The sequence below is a fragment of the Nematostella vectensis genome, chromosome 9 (genome assembly GCF_932526225.1).
Source record: "Nematostella vectensis chromosome 9, jaNemVect1.1, whole genome shotgun sequence".
Taxonomy (NCBI): domain Eukaryota; kingdom Metazoa; phylum Cnidaria; class Anthozoa; order Actiniaria; family Edwardsiidae; genus Nematostella; species Nematostella vectensis.
In genome coordinates this window covers 2,197,987-2,221,350 of record NC_064042.1, presented here as the reverse complement: position 1 = coordinate 2,221,350, position 23,364 = coordinate 2,197,987, and the positions used below count along the sequence as shown (strand labels likewise).

Here is a 23,364-nt window from a genome sequence, read left to right as displayed (position 1 = left end):
TTAAGTAGTTTTACAATTTCTTTTTCTGCTGTTTGGTGATAAATGTATCCTCGCGGATGGATCACAGTCATCTATGACGTTTAGCCCAGGAACGCCTGACAAGTTCTGCCCGACCCTTGTTGTCAAAAGGAGCATCGCTTTATCTTGTCGGTAAACAGTAGTTCGTTTTGCATACCACAAGTCTAGCCAACTAATCCATCAGAATGCATGATGGAGGTGAAGACTACTCCACTTCTACCAAACCCCGAGGAGTCTGCCTCTTTCTTTGCAAGATATTTTACCTACGGGTAAGAATTCTAAAGAGTTTTACACGTTTTGAAGTTGGCGCGCCACAAATTCAAATTGAGTTGAGCTGGAGGGTTTTGCGGATTGTAAGGTCATAGTTTATCCGCACATGATCTGATACTGTATCGATAGTCTATAAAAATATGTATAAAGATTGCTTGAAGTTCTCTTGATAACAGATCATTTCAATATGCTGTTCGTGATTTCAAAGTCCCGTTCATTCAACATGTTTGTTTACGACGACACGAAATAAACATTATAATTGTTTTCGCAGATGGTTGAACAATTTGTTTAAATTGGGGAACAAGCGCCCTTTACGCAACGAAGATCTGTTTCAAGCTCTGCAAGAAGATGAATCTAGGACTCTAATAGTTCGACTTGAAAGGTGCACTTGCTTTACGTTTGTATGAGCATCCAAAGTTGGGTAGCTGTTATGAAACTATTACTGTAGTTAAGGGCCTATGGTACTATTTCGTTGCTACGAAAGGGAAAAGCGCTTCATTTGGTTAAATAGACTGAAATTGCCACGCACCTTACAACTTGCTACCGTGGCCCAGTGGTTAGCACCTTTGACTCGTTAGCAAGCGTTCCGGGTTAAATCCCCGATTGAGTCTTTTTTTTTATTTTCTTCGAAACTCCAGTTCTAATTTTCTTTGAACAGCATTGACTGATTATTTTTCAAAATTAAAAATGTGTTTGTAATATTATTCTCCTGAAAGCACATACCCAAGAGGGGGCAAAGCTGGGAACTAAAGCAGGCATTTGTTTTAGATTATGGCAGGAGGAACAGAGAAAGGCTAAGGCTGGTGGGCGGAGACCAAAACTTTTCCAGACATTGATGTTATTTCTAGGGATGGATTATGTGCTTCTTGGTCTTCCTTTGATAATTGAGGTAAACATTTTGAGTAATAATTATACTTTTTGCTTACAAAACTAATTTTGGAGTGAAAAAGATAGACAGAAATCCCCCTAAAATTTTCTTGTTTATCGCACCATCCCCCCCTCCCCCTCAATATTTCAAAGCCTGTTACAAATCTCCACGGAAATGAAATTTTGATACTAGTGTTAGAAAAATTCAAATGTGTAAAAGAAAAAATGTATTAAAGGTGAGGAAGCAGTGATAGTGTATTTCAATCAGAAATTAATTGTTCATGCAAGAAGTTAAATTGCATGAAAATTTCATTTCTGATTGATACAATGCAGCAAAATTTTATTTTTCTAGCATGGTATAAATGTGGCTCAGCCATATTTTATTGGAAGACTCATTGGTTACTTTGTACCTGGAGCAACAATGTCTAAGGTGGAAGCCTATATACTAGGCACAATCCTGGTAATATGTACTTTTATAATGGCCTGGCTACGACACCCTATTCTCAACTCACTGACAAGACATGGTATGCATCTCAGAGTTGCCTGCTCATCTTTAGTCTATAAAAAGGTCAGTTGGTAATTAAGTTTGTGTGCCTTTGGTTGGCTTAATAACTATTTAAGCTGATTTGAGGCACAGTATTTAACAGGCTTTTCATCACAAATGATGAGGGTCCATACCCACCCTGTTTAGCCCCCCTCCCCTCCTGAGGTATGCGCCTCAGTCGATGATTACCATTTTCTCTGCCGGAGAAATCATCCACTGCTTATAGACACCCCTGGTTATTATGCCATATTTTTTATTTGCATATGTATAAGATATAGTATTGTAGGTAAAACAAGATTAGTGGAGGTATGGGAGATAACAGGAAGGTACTAATGAATGCCCCTTACCAGCACCCCGTCCCCATCCATCTGGAGTTATGTGTGAACCTGATTTACCCAGCTAAGTTATTTATATAAATCATTTTGAATTACAGAAAATGATACATTGTTGCTTTTTGTTGTAATTAGCTTAAACCACTATTTTGTGATCCCTTATATACACTCCCTCATTTTTGTAGATATTGCAATTTCCATACTCTTCAAATTCTAACAACATGACTCGCCACATTCTCAACTTGGCCACACGGGATGTCCTGATTTTGGAGAAGGTACTGTATTGTATACTTCAAAAATCACACAAAAATATATTGCCTGGCTAATACAATCTTTGTGGAAGAAATAAGACTAGTGTAAAATGATTAATTGTATGAAATCATCACATACAATTGCATTTTTCCAAGGCCTGGCACAACTGCTTTAAATATTGTACTTTTTATTAATGATCTAATCTGCTTTTTCAGGTCACTTTATTATTGCACCAGTTCTGGATAGCCCCTCTTGTTTTATTGGCCACTGGAGTCCTGTCATGGTTTGAGCTAGGGTTGTGGTCTCTACCTGGAATAGCTTGTATTTGTTTCCTGGTAATACTGCATATCTTGACTGGCAGACTGTTAACAAATTTCAGGTACTTATGAGTAGGGCTAACAATCCCTTATTTATATGTTGTTTTACTGAGGAAGTGAGCCAACATATCTCTATGGTACAGGCTTCTTAAGCCAGATGCCAAGCCAGTTCTGATTCAAATTTTTTTAGACATGTAAAAACATGGTACTTGTGAACCTTTCATCTTTTTAGATATACCTTGTATTGGGTGATATTTAAGGGTCATGTTACCATCTTTTGTAACAGTGCTTACACACTAAGTTGCATGTTTGTTGTAAACTGTGTGCAGCAGTTTTCTATAAAAGCTAACTAAGATACTTTTTTAGTGCAGCTATACAAAAACAGCATTTTCATTTTAGAATATTTTTATCTGTTAGACATAAGGAAGGCCTGCATACAGACAGGAGATTTGGGATCATGAGCAAGGTGATGTCAGAAATGCGTGCCATCAAGATGAACACGTGGGAGCACCTCTATACCAGCCTTATTTTTGATATTAGAAGGTACTCACTGTATATCAATACCACTCTCTGCTTTGATAGTGAGATGTCTGTCTAAACCCCCTTTGACCTGGTTTTAAAAAATGCGAAAAGTCTCACTCTCTTTCTCCTTTTACAGCCAAGAAGTAGGTGCGATCAGATGCTCATCCTACATTGGTTCTCTGAATGCTACCTTCCGTGCTCTCTGTCCTGCCATTACTGGGATTGCTATGTTTGTACCCTATGTCTTGACTGGGAATACATTAACACCAGGAAAGGTCTTTACTGTTATTGGTCTTTTCTACTCTATCCGGACATCACTCCTTGTGTTCTTTCCAGAGTGCATTGAGCACTTTAAAGAGAGTGTGGCCTATTCTAAGAGACTGCAGGTAGGTATCAGGTTACTTAGGGTTATGTGGACAGCAAAACTGAACTGAAGGGGTTGGGTTAATAAATGACCTCTCATGACTTCTAGGTAATAATCAATTACATCATCACTAGTGTTAATCCTATAAATATCTTAATGCTTATACACTACATCCCTCCCCTTTTTGCAAATGAATGTAGGACTTAAATGAATAACCTAAATCAACTACAAATATAAAAGTAATCACAACAACTAGGGAAAATCAAATAATGCGTAACCATGCACGTGAGCTCATGATAATCAATCACTTAAATAATACATAGAAAATCTACTGATACACGAGATAGTCGTTCAACCATGCTGAAGGCTGGCGGGCTCGAACACTTGTGCGTATCGAAGGCGGTTCGGGAGGTTGGTCTACAGGAGGGTTGCTTTCTATAGGGTCTTGGATTAATTCCGGGTTACCCTGGTTCTCCTTACTTACCTTCTCACTGGTTGCCTCTGGCACTTTCTTAGCGCATTGAACGTTTCGCCTTAGCGTGCCTCCAGTCTCACTTTCGCAAACAATATCAGAACCATTCTTACTTACCACTTTGTACTTTTCTGGTCTAAAGTTTGGCTCTAACTTTCCTTGTTGTTCATTCCTCATTAACACTGTATCTCCCTCTTTAATCTCACTCTCTTTAGCCTTCTTGTCGGCATGCTTCTTCAGCTTTAGCTTGTATTCTCTATCCCTGTCTCTAGCTAATTCAGGATCACTAGCTGTAAAATCTAGCTGGGGAAGCTTTGTGCGCATTTCTCGCCCAAACATCAACGAAAATGGGGTACACCCTGTTCCCGTGTGTGGCGTAGATCGGTATGCCGCAACAAACTTCCTAAACTCTCTCTGCATGTCTGCCTTCTCCTGAGTAGCTATCTTTAACACCTTCAATATCGACCGGTTAGTTCTCTCTACCAAACCGTTTGCCTGGGGCCAAAGTGGAGTCGTAGAAAGCCATTTCACCCCACCTGCCCTGAGAAATGTCTGGAACTCGCCTGAGATAAATTGCGGACCGTTATCCGTCCTCAACACTTCTGGATACCCATACCTAGCAAATGTTGCATCTAAGAATTCGATAATGTTCTCTGCCTTAGTCGATCTCAACATAGCGGCCTCAAAATATCGACTGAAATAATCGATGATGACAATCACATACCTACCATCGGGGAGCGGTCCAAGAAGATCCGTACTACAAAATTGCCATGGTCCTTCAGGCATTTCGGTCGTAAGGATAGGTACCGGTGGTTCATAGCTCGACACTAGCTGACATAACTCACATGATAGACTCATAGACTCAACATCCTTGTCCATGCCTAACCACCATACCTTACTTCGAAGCCTCTGCTTACACTTGACAATTCCTTGATGACCCTCGTGTGCTAATTTTAACACTCGATCTCGTAGGTCTGAGGGTAGGAAAATCCGATTTCCAAGCAAAATCACACCATCGCACTCACTCAACTCTCCTCTCACTGACTTCACACTTGCTGCACACTTGTCCCACTTACCTGTTTTCAAAGCTTCCTTCATGTTTTCGACACTATCGCAGTTATCTGAACTGGTTTTAATCTCTTCCCATGACATTGCAATCGGTATAGCTTCCCTCACTACCGATCTGTTATGAGTTTGAACTTTGTACCTAATAAATACATCTGGAAGTGTTCACAAGCCCATACTAATGACAGTGCTTCGCGTTCTGTCTGAGAATATCTCTTTTCCACATCTGTTAGACTTCTATGCCCATACGCTACTACTCGGTTCTCACCTGCTTTTCTCTGGACTAGGACAGCTCCTAATCCCACTGGACTCGCATCAGCGATCACGGTCGTTTCGCTCTCTCTATCAAAATATGCTAACGTCTCACTAGCACTCATCAGCCTTTTGATGTCGCGAAAACTATCTTCCTGTTTCTGGGTCCATTCAAATGGAACCGATTGGCGCGTTAATGCTCTAAGTGGAGCGGACAGGGTGGCTAGATCCGGAATGTAACACACTTACCTGGATTGAGTGTCAACCCGCTTTCCGACAAACGTGACATAACACTCAATAAACGCTCTTTGTGTTGGCGTTCGTCTTTACCGAAAACAACAATATCGTCAGCTAAGTTTAACACTCCAGGTAACCCTGCAAGAACCTTCTGAATTGTGTACTGAAACAACTCAGGAGCCAAATGTATTTATTAGGTACAAAGTTCAAACTCATAACAGATATATATTATATATTATATATATTATATATATATTAATAATTTCACGCAATCATTACATACATAATCAATTAACATCATCACTAGTGTTAATCCTATAAATATCTTAATGCTAATACACTACAATCCCCTCCAACAAAATCAAATGCAACCCATTTTTTGTGGACAAGTAAATGTCTTAGGCCCCCCACCCTTTGCAAAGCAAGCACCACTTATGTTATGTGATGACTCTTCATAGAATTTCTTAGAAAAAGAGTGTAAAACTGAAGGAGGACCTGCTGTTGCAGTAGATGCTCCTGAGAGTAAGAGAGCAACTGTTATTGCGGAAAAGATCTGCACAAATGTGAGTTGTTGTTTTGTCCTTTACAACTTGAATAGGCCTTAATATAGTCCAGATTTAGTAACGTATTTTGAATGTAACTGATATCCAGTATAAAAAGATTGTAAAATATGTAACACAGGGCCACACCTAGACATTTTAGCTATGGGGGGATGGAGGGGGTACTGTATGCCTTGCAATTAGTCCTTTACAACAAATCAGCGTAAAATTCACATTAATGTGTTTGTTTCAGAGTCAAAATTCACTCTCACTAAAAGATGTTAGTTTTCAACTAAAAATGGTATGTACACATTTTGCTATGTTGTTCCCTGTTTTCATAGTACATTGTAAAATGATGGGGCGAGTATGCCTTTGAACAGGTAGTATTTCAACTGGTATGTAGCTAAAAATCAGGTTATCTTTTCAGGGGAATCTTTTTATGGTGACTGGTCCATCTTGTGCTGGAAAGGTATACGTTATTCCCAATTTTGCATGGTGGTAGCCTGATAGCTGGCAAAATTTGGGGCTACTTGGAAACGCTATGTTTATACATGATGTACCAGAGGAAAGGAACCTGTGAACCCTTACCTTGGCACTTAACAAAAACAACATTTTTGAGTAACCCCGAGTTTGAGCTGCCTAGCAGGTGCATACTTGTGATAGCATGTGACCCTATTCTTATTTTCAAGTATGAAAAATTGAAGAAAAATAACAAAGTTACAACATCAACATTCTGACCGAGATGCCATTTTTTCACTTATACCATTGTTATATGTTGTGTCGATATGTTCTTTGTGTGCTCATTTAGTTTTCCTGCTTTGTTACAGTATGTCAACCATACTGTGCACTATGCTTTAGTCCAACATCAAAAACAGACTTGTATGTGCTTATATTGTCCCCAGTCTTCACTCCTTATGTGTCTCCTTGGTGAGCTACCACTGACCAGTGGTACTGTCAATGTACAAGGACGTGTCAGCTATGCTCCTCAAAAGACATGGATATTTCCAGGAAGTGTCCGGGAAAACATCCTTTTTGGACAACAATATGATGAGTCCAAGTACAAACGTGTCATAATGGCCTGTGCCCTGGAAATGGTAACCCTTTGATATCTGTATACTGTCGATAAAATGAACACCATATGAAATATTATGATTGAGGTCTCAACAGATTACCACCCTTGACAATTATAAGGCATATTCAAATTAGATTGAGAAGCAGGGGTGGCGGGGCTGGCAGAGTGGGGGTCAAGACAAAATTCTGGGGTTTGGGGGGCATGCTCCCGCAGTAAAATGTTGGCATTTCTGAACTTTTAAAATGCTTAAAATTGTTCAAATCTTCATTCTTCCCTGAATCTCACATAAATAAGTCATCTTCCCATGCCACCCATCTTTAAAGTGGGATTCCCGGATTCCTGCCCCCATTCTCTGACCCACCTTGACCATCCCCTATAGAAAGTCCTTGCACTGTAAGAATGTTGAAAAATACTTCTTGATTGACAGTTTTGACAGCCGGGTTACACTTGGCCAATCAAGAGCCCAAAATGCTGATAGTTATCGATGATTGATTATCACCATGACAAAATTCATGTTCTAAATGTTCTGATGGACAAACTGTAGCCATGTCAGGGCCAAGTGAGAAGTGAACATAAAGTCCTAATTTTGGGGTGAAAATTAGTTTACAACCACATTTTTTTTCCAAGAGTTTTTTTCTTCATTTTCAGGATTTGGCATCATTCCCCAAGGGAGACGCAACAGTTGTTGGGGACAGATGTGGTACTTTGAGTGAGAGCCGGCGAGCAAAAATCAACCTAGCCAGGTTAAACCCTCTAGCATTTTGACCCTACTTTCATTTTTGTATTGTATTGTCTGTTCCTGAATGTATGTTCATGGTTATGCACTTTGTTCATAATACCATTATCCTATCACTACTTTTTTTTATGTTCAGTCGTCCATTTGTCATGATGCACCTCCCACACGGAAATACGGCCTTCTTGTTCACCTTCCAATTTTTGCCAAAATTCAGCTGTGTAGTCAGTTTAGTTTTCTATCTTGTGCCCTTCGTATGTCACTAGACTCTAAAATGTGTCCAAATATGTATCAATAGATATGTTATTGTCATTGTTGCTTTATCATGATATTCATTAGAGGCCCACTTGTCCTGCTTTCCTTAAAATTGTGATAAGATGCATTCAGCAAGCTCTATCTAAGCTGAATCTGACAGGTCAATAGAGTTAAATAGCTGATTTAGGTTTTTTTTTTCAGATGGTGGTTCATTTTGCAAAAACTATACCTTAGTTTCTTCTTTAATGCTCTTAATTATCGGCCAAAACAAACGTCTTCCACTTTATGTGCCTGGTTATGTTGAACCCATGGAACCTCCCATAGATTCACCTCTTCACCTCTCAGGTTTTTTATTCTTCAGGGCTGTGTACTCCGATGCGGACATTTTGTTATTGGATGACCCTCTCATTTCTCTTGACACCAATGTGGGACAACAGGTGTTTGATGAGTGAGTCAATTTTTTTTCACTTACATCCAAACCTCGTGATGCAGAAAGCTTAGAATATGCCCTTTTTTTGCTTTTTCAGGTGCATTTGTGGTCTTCTGAAAGATCGTATTTGTGTGCTGGTCACACAACAACTGCAGTACCTTAAAAGAGCTTCCTGTATTCTCTGCCTCCAGGAGGTATGGCACTGGACTTGAACTATTCACTACACAGGCAATTTGCAGGGCCTTTCAAATTGCACTGGAATTGGCCTATTTCCTGCATATACCTATTTCATAAAAAGTTGTCAGCGCGCACGGCGAACGGAAATAGCCAAAAGACAGTTCTACGACTGAAAGATGTTTATTGGTAGTAATTATTTGTAAAAATAAAGGGGCGATGTCAGAACCATATATTAATTATATCAAATGGATAGTCGTATGTTTTATTATATTTTACAGAATTTGGAACAAATATTCTAGGATCCATGGGTCTTTTCGGTCGCACTGACAACGTTTTTTTTGAAATAGGTGTCTAAACGGTATTTAAATGGGATATAGAACTTGGCTTGACCTATTCATTGCGCAAGCAATTGGCAGGACGTTTATATAGCTGATTGACCCTACCCTACCCATGGCTTTTTTTTTTTGAATGTTTGATCCTTCCCTTGATGCATAACGCAGAGCTTTTTCTTATTGACTAAAACGTCTTGGAGCGAGGCCATTTAAATACGGTTGCCCGAGGGAAGGATACGGATAAAACTGATGTTTGGTGGCTTTATTTTGATCGTTTTTATCGTTTTTATTTTGATGTTGTTATCGTTCCAGGGCCGTTGTATTGCTAAGGGAACCTACTCAGAGCATGAAGCAGAAATTCTGTCAATCATGCCAGCAACCCAAGATGGTGACCATGACAACGTCATTCACCCAGATGCAATCAACTTCCAGCAAGACCAATCAAAGACGGCCACTCGTTCGGGTCACGTGAGTGCTCCCCCTGCACCACGTGATCAGACAAGCCTTGCTAGGGTCATGATGGTGGATGCTGTATACGAGGTAGTACCCTCTAGTAACCTCTTCTTACTTTAGTTTGTGTTTGTTATTGTGCAGTAATTTACCCTGGTTCCAGAGCCTCGAAGATCTTTACCTCGCTGGCCACTGAAATAGAGAGACGTTCGGGTCTCTGGAACCAGGGTTGCAGTTCTTATTGTTGCCGCTAATTTTGACTAGGTATTTCCTAGCATGCGTTTGTTGTGGTTGTTCTAGTGTTCTGAATCTCTGATCCAATTTTCCTGTTTCGTTTTTTATGTAGGGAAATGATGTAAAGGCAGAGCAGTCACTAAATGCTGCCCCATCGTGGTCGGTATATAGGGAGTACCTCAAGGCTTGTGGTGGGGTCCGCACAAAAGTGGGGATTTTGTTTTTTCTGCTTGGATCACAGGTAGGAACAAACGTGCTATACACTTACTGCAATTAGACCAATTAGAGCGTTCAAAGTGTAGCCGACAGATGTAGGGCGAGAATTCGAAGTAGCTTCCTCCAAAGCAAGCGCCCTTCAGCTAAGAGCCTTTTGTTTTGAGCTATATGTACTGCAAACTGGCATTAGAGATGTGCGACGAGCTAGGATTTTAGGCGTGTGAGAGAAACGTACTTTCTGATAGATACTGTCTTGGCTTCACTAAACATGGCTTCACCAGCCAAACAGTGTGGTAAAGGAGGGTTTAAGTTCGCATAAGCATGAACATGAAGTTCACGTCGATCAAAACATTCTTGTTCGTATCCGGATTGGCTGACATGGTGGTCTCGTATCCTGATCGGCTGACTTGGAGGCCTCACGATATCCCGCTTCACAGCAGTTTTACATTGGAGTCTTTTCAAATATCAGGGCTTCTGGAATTACGCGGAAAAAAACTCAGAATTACGCGGGATTCTTTGCTAAATTACGCGGAAAATCAATCATTACGCGCTAAATTACACGGGATTTTGCAATACATTTTCTTAAAAAATCAAAATTTTGCGGGATTCTTTACTGAATTACGCTCTAAATTATACGGAATATCAACTGTTACGCCCAAACTACATTTTGTACTGAAGGAAAGCACGAAATAACTTGAAAAGGTTATTTTTTTGCGTGAAAATATCTTAGGCAAGTTTTCATTCGCTCCTAGCCACCAGCCAATTTAAAAAGGTATTTTATTATTAGTCCTAGGCCTTCGCGGTTTAGCAAAGAACGCCTAGTCATTTTATTTGTTTTCGAAATTCAGTTCGAAACATCGAACTCTTACGAAGAATATCTCTTTTTTTACGGGTAATAGAGGTAAGAACCCTAAAAGAACACATCAGCTGTGCAATTAAATGTTTTGTATTTCAAAATTTTGCCAAATTACGCGGGATTACGCGGAAATTTGTGGATTACGCGGAAAAAGCCAAATTACTCGCTTCCGCACAAGCGCGTAATTCCAGAAGCCCTGAAATATAAATGATAACAATGGAGTAGCTGATCAACGTTCTTTGTTTGCAGGCGCTAATCATGGTGGGAGAGTGGTGGCTTTGTAAATGGTAGGCGTCGTATAAACATGCTGGTGCAATGCCAATGGGCATCTGTGACCTCCACGTACATTTGTTCCATTTTGTCTCGATTGTATATGAAATGTTCTCAGTTATTTGTACTGAAGTATACTGTTTATTTTCATATGATCAAACGAATGTAAGTGGGGTTGTAGATAGCTATAGAAGACGAACTCGGGTAACTTGAATTCTCCGATAACTTTGAGTTTCCTAGACCCTATATAATTTCCACTCGTGGATAGTTCGAGCTCTCATGAACGTTCGAGTAATATGACATTACCGTGTATTAGGGCTATTCTAAAAAAAATGAAAGCTCCGTAGATGACTGGTTTGATATGTTGTTATAGGACGGACAGGCAATTTGTTGAGGCTTACATCCAGTCCAACATCAACTCCACCCCTCCCCCCACGACTAATAACACGGAAATCACTTACGCCTGGGTCTACGGTGCTTTTGTGGCCAGCAGTGTGGTCGCCAATTTGATATCTGGTGTAGCATTCTACTGGTTTCTACTAAACGTGTCCAAAAAGTTCCACGACAACATGCTTTCGAGAGTTCTCAGAGCACCTCTGTACTTCTTCGATACAAGCCTAGCAGGTGAGTGGACCGCTTGCCTACTAGCCTGTCCTCTCAACCGCTTGCCCACTAGCCTGTAGTCTTAGCCGCTTGCCTACTAGCCTGTAGTCTTAACCGCTTGCCTACTGGCCTGTAGTCTCAACCGCTTGCCCACTAGCCTGTAGTCTTAGCCGCTTGCCTACTAGCCTGTAGTCTTAACCGCTTGCCTACTAGCCTGTAGTCTCAACCGCTTGCCTACTAGCCTGTAGTCTCAACCGCTTGCCTACTAGCCTGTAGTCTTAACCGCTTGCCTACTAGCCTGTAGTCTCAACCGCTTGCCTACTAGCCTGTAGTCTCAACCGCTTGCCTACTAGCCTGTAGTCTTAACCGCTTGCCTACAAGCCTGTTAGTCTTAACCGCTTGCCTACTAGCCTGTAGTCTCAACCGCTTGCCTACTAGCCTGTAGTCTCAACCGCTTGCCTACTAGCCTGTAGTCTTAACCGCTTGCCTACTAGCCTGTAGTCTTAACCGCTTGCCTACTAGCCTGTAGTCTCAACCGCTTGCCTACTAGCCTGTAGTCTCAACCGCTTGCCTACTAGCCTGTAGTCTTAACCGCTTGCCTACTAGCCTGTAGTCTTAACCGCTTGCCTACTAGCCTGTAGTCTTAACCGCTTGCCTACTAGCCTGTAGTCTTAACCGCTTGCCTACTAGCCTGTAGTCTTAACCGCTCGCCTACTAGCCTGTAGTCTCAACCGCTTGCCTACTAGCCTGTAGTCTTAACCGCTTGCCTACTAGCCTGTAGTCTCAACCGCTTGCATACTAGCCTGTAGTCTCAACCGCTTGCCTACTAGCCTGTAGTCTCAACCGCTTGCCTACTAGCCTGTAGTCTTAACTGCTTGCCTACTAGCCTGTAGGCTTAACTGCTTGCCTACTAGCCTGTAGTCTCAACCGCTTGCCTACTAGCCTGTAGTCTTAACCGCTTGCCTACTAGCCTGTAGTCTTAACCGCTTGCCTACTAGCCTGTAGTCTCAACCGCTTGCATACTAGCCTGTAGTCTCAACCGCTTGCCTACTAGCCTGTAGTCTTAGCCGCTTGCCTACTAGCCTGTAGTCTTAACCGCTTGCCTACTAGCCTGTAGTCTCAACCGCTTGCCTACTAGCCTGTAGTCTCAACCGCTTGCCTACTAGCCTGTAGTCTTAACCGCTTGCCTACTAGCCTGTAGTCTCAACCGCTTGCCTACTAGCCTGTAGTCTCAACCGCTTGCCTACTAGCCTGTAGTCTTAACCGCTTGCCTACAAGCCTGTTAGTCTTAACCGCTTGCCTACTAGCCTGTAGTCTCAACCGCTTGCCTACTAGCCTGTAGTCTCAACCGCTTGCCTACTAGCCTGTAGTCTTAACCGCTTGCCTACTAGCCTGTAGTCTTAACCGCTTGCCTACTAGCCTGTAGTCTCAACCGCTTGCCTACTAGCCTGTAGTCTCAACCGCTTGCCTACTAGCCTGTAGTCTTAACCGCTTGCCTACTAGCCTGTAGTCTTAACCGCTTGCCTACTAGCCTGTAGTCTTAACCGCTTGCCTACTAGCCTGTAGTCTTAACCGCTTGCCTACTAGCCTGTAGTCTTAACCGCTCGCCTACTAGCCTGTAGTCTCAACCGCTTGCCTACTAGCCTGTAGTCTTAACCGCTTGCCTACTAGCCTGTAGTCTCAACCGCTTGCATACTAGCCTGTAGTCTCAACCGCTTGCCTACTAGCCTGTAGTCTCAACCGCTTGCCTACTAGCCTGTAGTCTTAACTGCTTGCCTACTAGCCTGTAGGCTTAACTGCTTGCCTACTAGCCTGTAGTCTCAACCGCTTGCCTACTAGCCTGTAGTCTTAACCGCTTGCCTACTAGCCTGTAGTCTTAACCGCTTGCCTACTAGCCTGTAGTCTCAACCGCTTGCCTACTAGCCTGTAGTCTCAACCGCTTGCCTACTAGCCTGTAGTCTTAACCGCTTGCCTACTAGCCTGTAGTCTTAACCGCTTGCCTACTAGCCTGTAGTCTCAACCGCTTGCATACTAGCCTGTAGTCTCAACCGCTTGCCTACTAGCCTGTAGTCTCAACCGCTTGCCTACTAGCCTGTAGTCTTAACTGCTTGCCTACTAGCCTGTAGTCTTAACTGCTTGCCTACTAGCCTGTAGTCTCAACCGCTTGCCTACTAGCCTGTAGTCTCAACCGCTTGCCTACTAGCCTGTAGTCTCAACCGCTTGCCTACTAGCCTGTAGTCTCAACCGCTTGCCTACTAGCCTGTAGTCTTAGCCGCTTGCCTACTAGCCTGTAGTCTCAACCGCTTGCCTACAAGCCTGTAGTCTTAACCGCTTGCCTACAAGCCTGTAGTCTTAACCGCTTGCCTACTAGCCTGTAGTCTTAACCGCTTGCCCACTAGCCTGTAGTCTCAACCGCTTGCCTACTAGCCTGTAGTCTCAACCGCTTGCCTACTAGCCTGTAGTCTCAACCGCTTGCCTACTAGCCTGTTGTCTTAACCGCTTGCCTACTAGCCTGTAGTCTTAACCGCTTGCCTACTAGCCTGTAGTCTCAACCGCTTGCCTACTAGCCTTTAGTCTTAACCGCTTGCCTACTAGCCTGTAGTCTCAACCGCTTGCCTACTAGCCTGTAGTCTTAACCGCTTGCCTACTAGCCTGTAGTCTCAACCGCTTGCCTACTAGCCTTTAGTCTTAACCGCTTGCCTACTAGCCTGTAGTCTCAACCGCTGCCATTTACCATCACGCAACAGCGCTTTGTGTGACAAAGCGTGACAGCTATTAAAGGTACTCACGAGTGGCCAGTGTGTTAGCGCTTCAGCGTATGGTGCTTCTCACCTATGCTGAAACGGGTTCGATTCCCGAGACATAAATCTTTCTGTTTCTCGGCCCTGAAATTGACTATGCGTGCTGTTTTTAGTGAGACACGTTTTTTCTTGTAGGACAGGGCGTCGAAAGATTTGTGAATGACATCAAGCAGATGGAGAATCCTCTAGTTGACTCCCTCTTTTTCTTTCTTACTGTACGTAACTAGAATGTATTTACATTTGAATTGATTTAGCGGTATGAAGTACATATCGTTAAGTGAATAAAGAGTAGCATTTGGGGAAAATATATAATCGCCTAATACTTGCCTGGCTTACGAGGTCATTGTTGTCTGACGTCGCGCCTATTTTGATGACGCCTCGCATTCGTTTTGTTCCCGACTATACTTGTTTTTATTTCTATTGAACATGATTTTTGTTTACAACTTTGGTGTGGGGTTACTTTCAGAGCTTGGAGACACATCACACTTACTCATTGGAAATCCTGTGTTGTCTTTCTTGCTAGCTGAGTATACTGACGTTCGCGATTCTGCTGCTGAATGTAGCGAGCATGCCGTTTCTTCTGGTGGGAGCGATTCCCATGACCGTGCTCTTCGGTTACATCAGAAATTACTACCTGAGAACATCTAGAGAAGTCAAACGCCTTGAAGCCATTAGTAAGTGCTACCTGCCTAGTACGGGCAATGCCCGGTATAAGCAGGTTAACTGAGGTCAATCGCCTTGTGGCCATAAGTAAGTACTATCTGGCTATTACGGGCAATGCGGTAAACAAGGTCATAAATTAGTAAATATTAACTATTGGTATAAAAATGTCAACTGACCTCACAGCTCAAGTATCTTGAGGCCATAAGTACGTAGATACTAGCTGGCTAGTACTGGCAATGTCCGGTACTTCATAGGTCAATTTTAAGTGATCGTACACGATGTACATCATTTCCAGATGTATTTAAAATTTAGGTATTTTTCCCTTCTGATTCTACTTTGTAACTAATAATTTATATCGCTGTTGTTGTCGCACTCCCCCCTCCCCCACAGACCACACTCACCCCCCCTCCTCCTCCTCCCCCCACAGACCGCAGCCCAGTGTACTCTCACCTGTCCACGAGTCTCACGTGTCTTATCACCATCCGGCCCTTCTGTTGTTGTTAAACTCCCCTCCCCCAACAGACCACACTCACACTCCCCCTCCCCCCACAGACCACACTCACACTCCCCCCACAGACCGCAGTCCAGTGTACTCTCGCCTGTCCACGAGTCTCACGTGTCTTATCACCATCCGGCCCTTCTGTTGTTGTTACACTCCCCCTTCCCCCAACAGACCACACTCACACTCCCCCTCCCCCCACAGACCGCAGTCCAGTGTACTCTCACTTGTCCACGAGTCTCACGGGTCTGATCACCATCCGGGCCTTCCAAGCGGAGCAGGCGTTCATCCGCTCCTACCACGCCTACACGGACTTCCACACCGGCGCGTACGCCCTGAACCTTGGCATTCAGCGCTGGCTTGGCATCCGCCTTGATATAATCTCGGCCTTGTTTTTTGCTCTTGCTGTCTTCACCAGCTTGCTAACGGTCGAAGCAGGGTTCAGTAAGTATTGGTGGGCGATATTGCCTTCTGACACGTTTTCAAGGCCTTAGCTACATCCCGCCTCCCTTAGGGTGAAGGATATATGATAACAATAAAATATATGTTTTTCTAACCAAGCTTGTTGTTACAAGTCGCATCATATATATTTAGAAAATAGTTTCTTAAATGTTCTTTTTTTTCAAACGTTTGCAAATGACATGAAAGGATTCTATATTAGAACCACACTAATATTTATGTAATAAATGAAGGTGCCAATAAAATTCCATCTATGTCTTTCTCATATAAACGAACCTCGATTTGTTTAGATAACGGCCATGGCTTTTACAAAGTACCGCGTATGTAACTTGGCAATATTTTAATCACCTTCCTTTATATAACAGCAATCAGCGCTAGTGTGGTTGGTCTGTGTTTGACCTACGCCACGCAACTGACCGGAATGTTCCAGTGGTGCATAAGGCAGAGTGCGGAGGTCGAGAACAATGTGAGTAACTAAATGCATGCTTCTTTACTCCATACGCAATGATTGTATTTGTAACACAATGGGCGCACAGGAGCCGCATGCACACTATTTTAACCTATTTTTAACGTAACGACTTAAAGAACACATATTAATACAGAAACCGCAGAGGCGAACGTTGTAATAAAAGGGCGCAGTGACATAAAAGCTGATTTAGACAGGACGAGTTAGTCGTATGCTACCTGCCTACGACATCTCTTAGCCCTAAATTACACACTACGACTTTCGTAGTTGAGCAGAGAGAGGGTAGCGGAGAATCGTTGGCTGATTTTACAGTCTACTACTCGAGTTGTAGAGGTTTCACATACAACTAGATCGTGCTGTCTTAATCAGCCTTAAAACAACCTAGCTATGGCCACATGCGTACAACTGGAATCTATTTTTAACGACTTATAGAACTATTAGTAACAGAAGGCGCGGAGCCGGATAGCAACCTTGTAGCCACTGCATACGATTTAAATCATAACCCTTCTCCTCTAATCCATACCCAATGAACGTATATGTAACAGAAAGGCCGCAGAAGGCGAACGACTCAAAAAGTCATTGTTCTGAGTCCCATACTATTCACATTCCCTGCAGACTAAGATGGATTTTTGTTCTTCAAGAGACTCGAACTATGAACACAATGGCGTTTTTACTTATTACACTTTAATTTGGCTCCTCAAGCTGTAAGCCACTCGCCATTGATTCCTGGCGATTTTGTAAGCACAATCGACGACACGAACGATACGATCGTAGTTGGCTGATCTTGTGCAATTGTATTTTCCTAGATAAAGTCAGTAAAACGTGTGATGGAGTATTCACAAGTTGAGCCTGAGCCAGAGTCAAGCGAACCGCTCGAACTCCCCCCAACGTGGCCCAAATACGGCATTCTCACAGCAGAGAGGCTAAGCTACTCACATCACAAGACCCTGCCTCGCGTACTCAGGAACATGAACTTCTGTATAAAAGGGGGAGAAAAGGTAAAACTTATGTATTTTATTATTATGGGACTTTTATTACGTTATACAAATAAGAAACTGTAAAGTTAGTGGAGACGTTGATGACGATGGCTGGGACTCAAGCTCCTGAAGACAAACACAGCGTTCGTAGAATTTCTAGCGATTTTCTGTCCTCTGGGATCTGTAGTACAGGTACACTAAAATCTAGGACCCTAGACCCCACCCAGTCAGAGTAAAAGGTGTTTGCCAAGAAACACGTTGTAAAGCTTTAATCTAAAATTACAGCGATATAACACGCAAGCGTCGAGGAATCTTTAAGAACGGGTCCAGACATGAAACGCACTCGCATTGACTTTGTTCTCTGATCTGTAATTGTTTTCTTGGTCGTCGCCTTCGTTGTTGTTGTTATTTCAGACCTTTGTTATCTAGCTTTTTGTGTTTCAGGTTGGGATTGTCGGTCGTAACGGTCTTGAAAAGTCTTCCCTCCTCGCTGCGCTCCTTAGACTGAACACCCCGGAAGGAATAGTGCGAATAGATGGCCTACCGATCACCGATCTACAGCTCCAGGATCTTCGCCGCCGTATCTCCGTCATACCACAGGTACGGTAACAGTGCTGGTCATACCACAGGTACGGTAAAAGTGCTGGTCATACCACAGGTACGGTAACAGTGCTGGTCATACCACAGGTACGGTAACGGTGCTGGTCAGACCACAGGTACGGTAACAGTGCTGGTCATACCACAGGTACGGTAACGGTGCTGGTCTTACCACAGGTACGGTAACAGTGCTGGTCATACCACAGGTACAGTAACGGTGCTGGTCAGACCACAGGTACGGTAACGGTGCTGGTCATACCACAGGTACGGTAACGGTGCTGGTCATACCACAGGTACGGTAACAGTGCTGGTCATACCACAGGTACGGTAACAGTACTGGTCATACCACAGGTACGGTAACAGTGCTGGTCAGACCACAGGTACGGTAACAGTGCTGGTCAGACCACAGGTACGGTAACAGTGCTGGTCATACCACAGGTACGATAACAGTGCTGGTCAGACTACAGGTACGGTAACAGTGCTGGTCAGACCACAGGTATGGTAACAGTGCTGGTCAGACCACAGGTACGGTAACAGTGCTGGTCATACCACAGGTACGGTAGAAGTGCTGGTCAGACTACAGGTACGGTAACAGTGCTGGTCATACCACAGGTACGGTAACAGTGCTGGTCATACCACAGGTACCGTAACAGTGCTGGTCAGACCACAGGTACGGTAACAGTGGTGGTCATACCACAGGTACGGTAACAGTGCTGGTCATACCACAGGTACGGTAACAGTGCTGGTCAGGCCACAGGTACGGTAACAGTGCTGGTCAGACCACAGGTACGGTAACAGTGCTGGTCACACTACAGGTACGGTAACAGTGCTGGTCAGACCACAGGTACGGTAACAGTGCTGGTCAGACCACAGGTACGGTAACAGTGCTGGTCATACTACAGGTACGGTAACGGTGCTGGTCATACCACAGGTACGGTAACGGTGCTGGTCAGACCACAGGTACGGTAACAGTGCTGGTCAGACCACAGGTACGGTAACAGTGCTGGTCAGACCACAGGTACGGTAACAGTGTCATACCACAGGTACGGTAACAGTGCTGGTCAGACTACAGGTACGGTAATAGTGCTGGTCAGACTACAGGTACGGTAACAGTGCTGGTCAGACTACAGGTACGGTAACAGTGCTGGTCAGACCACAGGTACGGTAACAGTGCTGGTCATACCACAGGTACGGTAAAAGTGCTGGTCATACCACAGGTACGGTAACAGTGCTGGTCATACCACAGGTACGGTAACGGTGCTGGTCAGACCACAGGTACGGTAACGGTGCTGGTCAGACCACAGGTACGGTAACGGTGCTGGTCATACCACAGGTACGGTAACGGTGCTGGTCATACCACAGGTACGGTAACAGTGCTGGTCATACCACAGGTACGGTAACAGTGCTGGTCATACCACAGGTACGGTAACAGTGCTGGTCATACCACAGGTACGGCAACAGTGCTGGTCATACCACAGGTACGGTAACAGTGCTGGTCATACCACAGGTACGGTAACAGTGCTGGTCAGACCACAGGTACGGTAACAGTGCTGGTCAGACCACAGGTACGGTAACAGTGCTGGTCATACCACAGGTACGGTAAAAGTGCTGGTCAGACTACAGGTACGGTAACAGTGCTGGTCATACCACAGGTACGGTAACAGTGCTGGTCATACCACAGGTACGGTAACAGTGCTGGTCATACCACAGGTACGGTAACAGTGCTGGTCATACCACAGGTACGGTAACAGTGCTGGTCATACCACAGGTACGGTAACAGTGCTGGTCATACCACAGGTACGGTAACAGTGCTGGTCATACCACAGGTACGGTAACAGTGCTGGTCATACCACAGGTACGGTAACGGTGCTGGTCATACCACAGGTACGGTAACGGTGCCGAACCTTTCTCTAACGTTGTGTATGTATATCTGGTCTCAGGATCCAGTGTTGTTCAGTGGTTGTCTCCGCAAGAACGTGGATCCCTTCGCACAGTTTTCTGATGACGCATTATGGAACGGGCTTGAAGAGGTATAGTTATTTGTCATTATAATAAAGCTCCTTTCAATATAAAACCAAAATGTATGTTTTAACTTCCACATTCTTTAATTAGATTAATTAACAATAAATTATAATTTCTAGGTTCATCTGAGAGAAACAGTAGACAAACTTCCAGACGGTATTGAAACAGAGCTTGCAGAAAAAGGCTCAAACTTCAGCGTGGGTCAGCGGCAACTTGTGTGCTTAGCACGCGCAATACTTAGTCATAACAAGATTCTGGTCATAGACGAAGCAACTGCAAATGTCGATCACAGGTCAGAATGCCGTAATAAGGGTTTAAACATTTTCTACGATGTTCATAACTGCTTTTGTATAGACAATCCTGCAGTCGACGTCGTACTACATTGTTCAATTTACTTTCCTCGCCCTTAATGACATGCGCAAGGGCAATCTAGCGCAGGACCTCACTTCCCATAATCCTCCCCTCCCTTAAAGCCGCATTGTCACCAGTTTACTTCCGGAGGTCCGACTCAACCGTTAAAAGACAAACAAATCTAGTAGAATCCGAGATATTTAACAGGCCATCCGCTCTAAATTATCAATCACATCCTCAAAAAAACTTCCAATAGACACACTGCTTTCAATATTTTGAAATATTTTTTCGCGTTTTCCGTTAAAAATCAGGGAAAAATAGGGAAGGAGCACACACAAAAATTCCACAAATGCAACGATTTTGTAGCTTCCTATTCTTTCATTAGGGTTTTTTGTTGTTCGAATAAGGGAGAGAGTCCAAGTTAAAGGCAAATCCCGCGCAATACGCAACGAGCACATCTTCCAAGTATCTAGACTGAAATGCCAATTTCCTGGTGATGGTTACAGCTGACCCTCTCTTCCCATGTCTCGTACAGTACTATAGTTGTATAGGAGATGGTAATGTATATCTTTTGTTTATTAGCACGGACAGTCTGATCAAAGAGACCATTCGCAACAAGTTCCATGACTGCACCGTGTTGACGATCGCTCACCGACTCAACACCGTCATGGACTCGGACAGGGTCATGGTATGGTACATGTGGGCAAGCACTAGAGGGGGGTCTATTATATAAGGGACGTATTGATTCACCGTGTTGACGATCGCTCACCGACTCAACACCGTCATGGACTTGAAAAGGCCACACCTCTACACACGTCTCTATGTCCGATAGAGGCGTGTCTGTACCCCCACACCCCCACGCCCGTCTCTGTATCGTGCCCCACTCCTCAACATTTCGAGGATTGTTACCCCCTCTGTTATCCTTTACATAACATCATCTTATCTTATCGCTCCTTTTGTCCGTTAGGTCCTGGACGCGGGTCGCCTGGTGGAGTTTGATGAGCCATACGTGCTTCTCCTAAACTCGCAAGGATTCTTCTCACAACTCGTGGAACAAACCGGCGAGAAAACAGCAGCCAGCCTGCGCGAGTCCGCCCGACAGGCCTACGAACTAAGACACGATTGTAACAGCGACGAAATAGCGGAAAATTATCGGAAATTTCACGGAATTGTCGAGACATCCAAAGAGGAGACAGAGGAGGAGCATGCTGCCCCTGAGGCTGACGAGAGAAGAAGTCTTGCAGCGTCTGAGATTCTCAGTGTAGACGATGACGAACCATTAATTCCGCCTGGTAAAAGTGATGACATAAATATTACAATCTTATGATACACGATTATGGTTTTTAATCGTCCTCATGAATAGCATCAGCTAACCCAACACGCCAAAAGTCATAGGTCACCTTACGTTGCCATGCGCGCTACCGTGGACACTTCGACGGATTATAAACCAATAAGAATGCAAGAAACGTACTATATATTAGAACTCGCATATGTAGAAAGTTTTTCTCCCATGATGATTTAATCTTGTTTTACAACTTTGTCTTGGTGTTTACAGTAGTGTGCGTAAAACTATAAAATCACCATGGCCGTAGCCATACAAGGGAGGGGTCCTAGGGTGCGCGTGACCAAGGCCACGCCAAAGGTATTAGATGTATGCCTTGGCTATGACGTAATGTGAGATTGACACAATTGGAATTAGGTGAAATTCATTTGGGTATTAGCCATTAAATGTCCAACAAGGGACCATAACCTATACAAGTAGTAAGTATGTAACCGGTGTAACATATTTTTTTTAGTACTTGTAAATTACATCCGACATGTTTTCCTGTATATATTTCGTGATGTTGTAACTAAGTTATACAAGCCCACTCTGTGTTGTATTATACTTTTAAAATAAAATATTCATCCAAATACTCAAGAGTGTCTAGTTTGCGGCCTAGCTTGCCAGCGGATCGGCGAAATGAACGCCCCCTATCTAAAGAACGCCTCCTATAATGAAACGCCCCCCCCCCCCCCTCTTAGCTTACAAGTTTGTGTTGAACGCCCCTATCTAACAAACGCCCTCCTCTAGTAATACGAGTTAAAATATACAAAAAGGGTTAAGGAAAGAGGAGCGCGTGAAAGCAGTGAATGTGGACTTGGCAGAAAAACAGAACTGGGGTGAGAGGAAGGAATTTGGACTTGACGGGAAAACTAATGGGGGAGCAAGGATGAGGAAGGAATATGAAAATTACTGAGAACGGGGGCGAGCAATAAATACCGACTTGGCCGAACTCCGGAGAACAGAATGAGCAAAGGGGAGCAAGTGTGAGCAGAGAATGTGGTCTTGACCGAACAACGGAGAACGGGGGTGAGCAAGGAATATGTAATTGTAACTGGTAAACAGTGAAAAAAATAAATTCGAGGACATGGTCGAGAATCGAACCTTGTCCAGATCTGATAAAAAATAGACCATACTTCCAGACACGCGCTGAAACACCGTATGGCAGCATAAAGCTTTACGGCTAAGATGGAGATTTCGGCCCCAGCACCGCTATCTAGCGAACTGTACAACACAAAGGAACCTGAGGTACCCGCGCATTAATGGGGAGGCAATAACCAGGATCCCAGCCCTGTCTTAGTTGGTTACGCCACGCACAGCTCGCTGAGATATAGACTGAAAAATATCGGGGTCTTTTACACGCTTGCGTCTCTTGGGAATAGGTGTGTTGCTATAGTGATGTCGTCAACATGTGCAGCACAACAACGGCCGATACGACCGAGGTCTACATTGATGTACTTCTTTGTCCAGTCACGTACGTGCATATGACATTTTTTGTGCCCAGAACAACAAAAGGAAGCTAGTTCGAA

The 23,364-nt window shown here is 43.7% G+C and overlaps 1 protein-coding gene across 1 annotated transcript; it reads left to right on the top strand.

Moving 5' to 3' along the window:
- The first annotated feature begins 11 nt into the window (after positions 1–11).
- Positions 12–22,427, top strand: LOC5509928 (ATP-binding cassette sub-family C member 4). The gene is made up of 29 exons (XM_048732716.1): positions 12–287; positions 560–670; positions 1,057–1,177; positions 1,508–1,723; positions 2,217–2,306; positions 2,499–2,662; positions 3,018–3,143; positions 3,259–3,508; positions 5,971–6,075; positions 6,305–6,352; positions 6,479–6,520; positions 6,954–7,145; positions 7,772–7,866; positions 8,473–8,559; positions 8,639–8,735; positions 9,363–9,590; positions 9,847–9,975; positions 11,056–11,093; positions 11,450–11,700; positions 14,616–14,695; positions 15,004–15,154; positions 15,847–16,086; positions 16,467–16,567; positions 17,374–17,565; positions 17,989–18,144; positions 20,082–20,171; positions 20,283–20,455; positions 21,097–21,202; positions 21,482–22,427. The coding sequence occupies exons 1-29, from the start codon at positions 208–210 to the stop codon at positions 21,839–21,841; spliced, it is 4,119 nt and encodes a 1,372-aa protein (XP_048588673.1). The 5' UTR covers positions 12–207; the 3' UTR covers positions 21,842–22,427.
- Positions 22,428–23,364: the final 937 nt, after the last annotated feature.

Coding starts and splice junctions, on each gene's coding strand:
- LOC5509928 (XM_048732716.1), top strand. CDS start 208: ATGATGGAGGTGAAGACTACTCCACTTCTACCAAACCCCGAGGAGTCT. Junction 11,094..11,449: donor GAGTGGTGGCTTTGTAAATG/GTAGGCGTCGTA, acceptor ATGTTGTTATAG/GACGGACAGGCAATTTGTTG. Junction 16,087..16,466: donor AACGGTCGAAGCAGGGTTCA/GTAAGTATTGGT, acceptor TTTATATAACAG/CAATCAGCGCTAGTGTGGTT.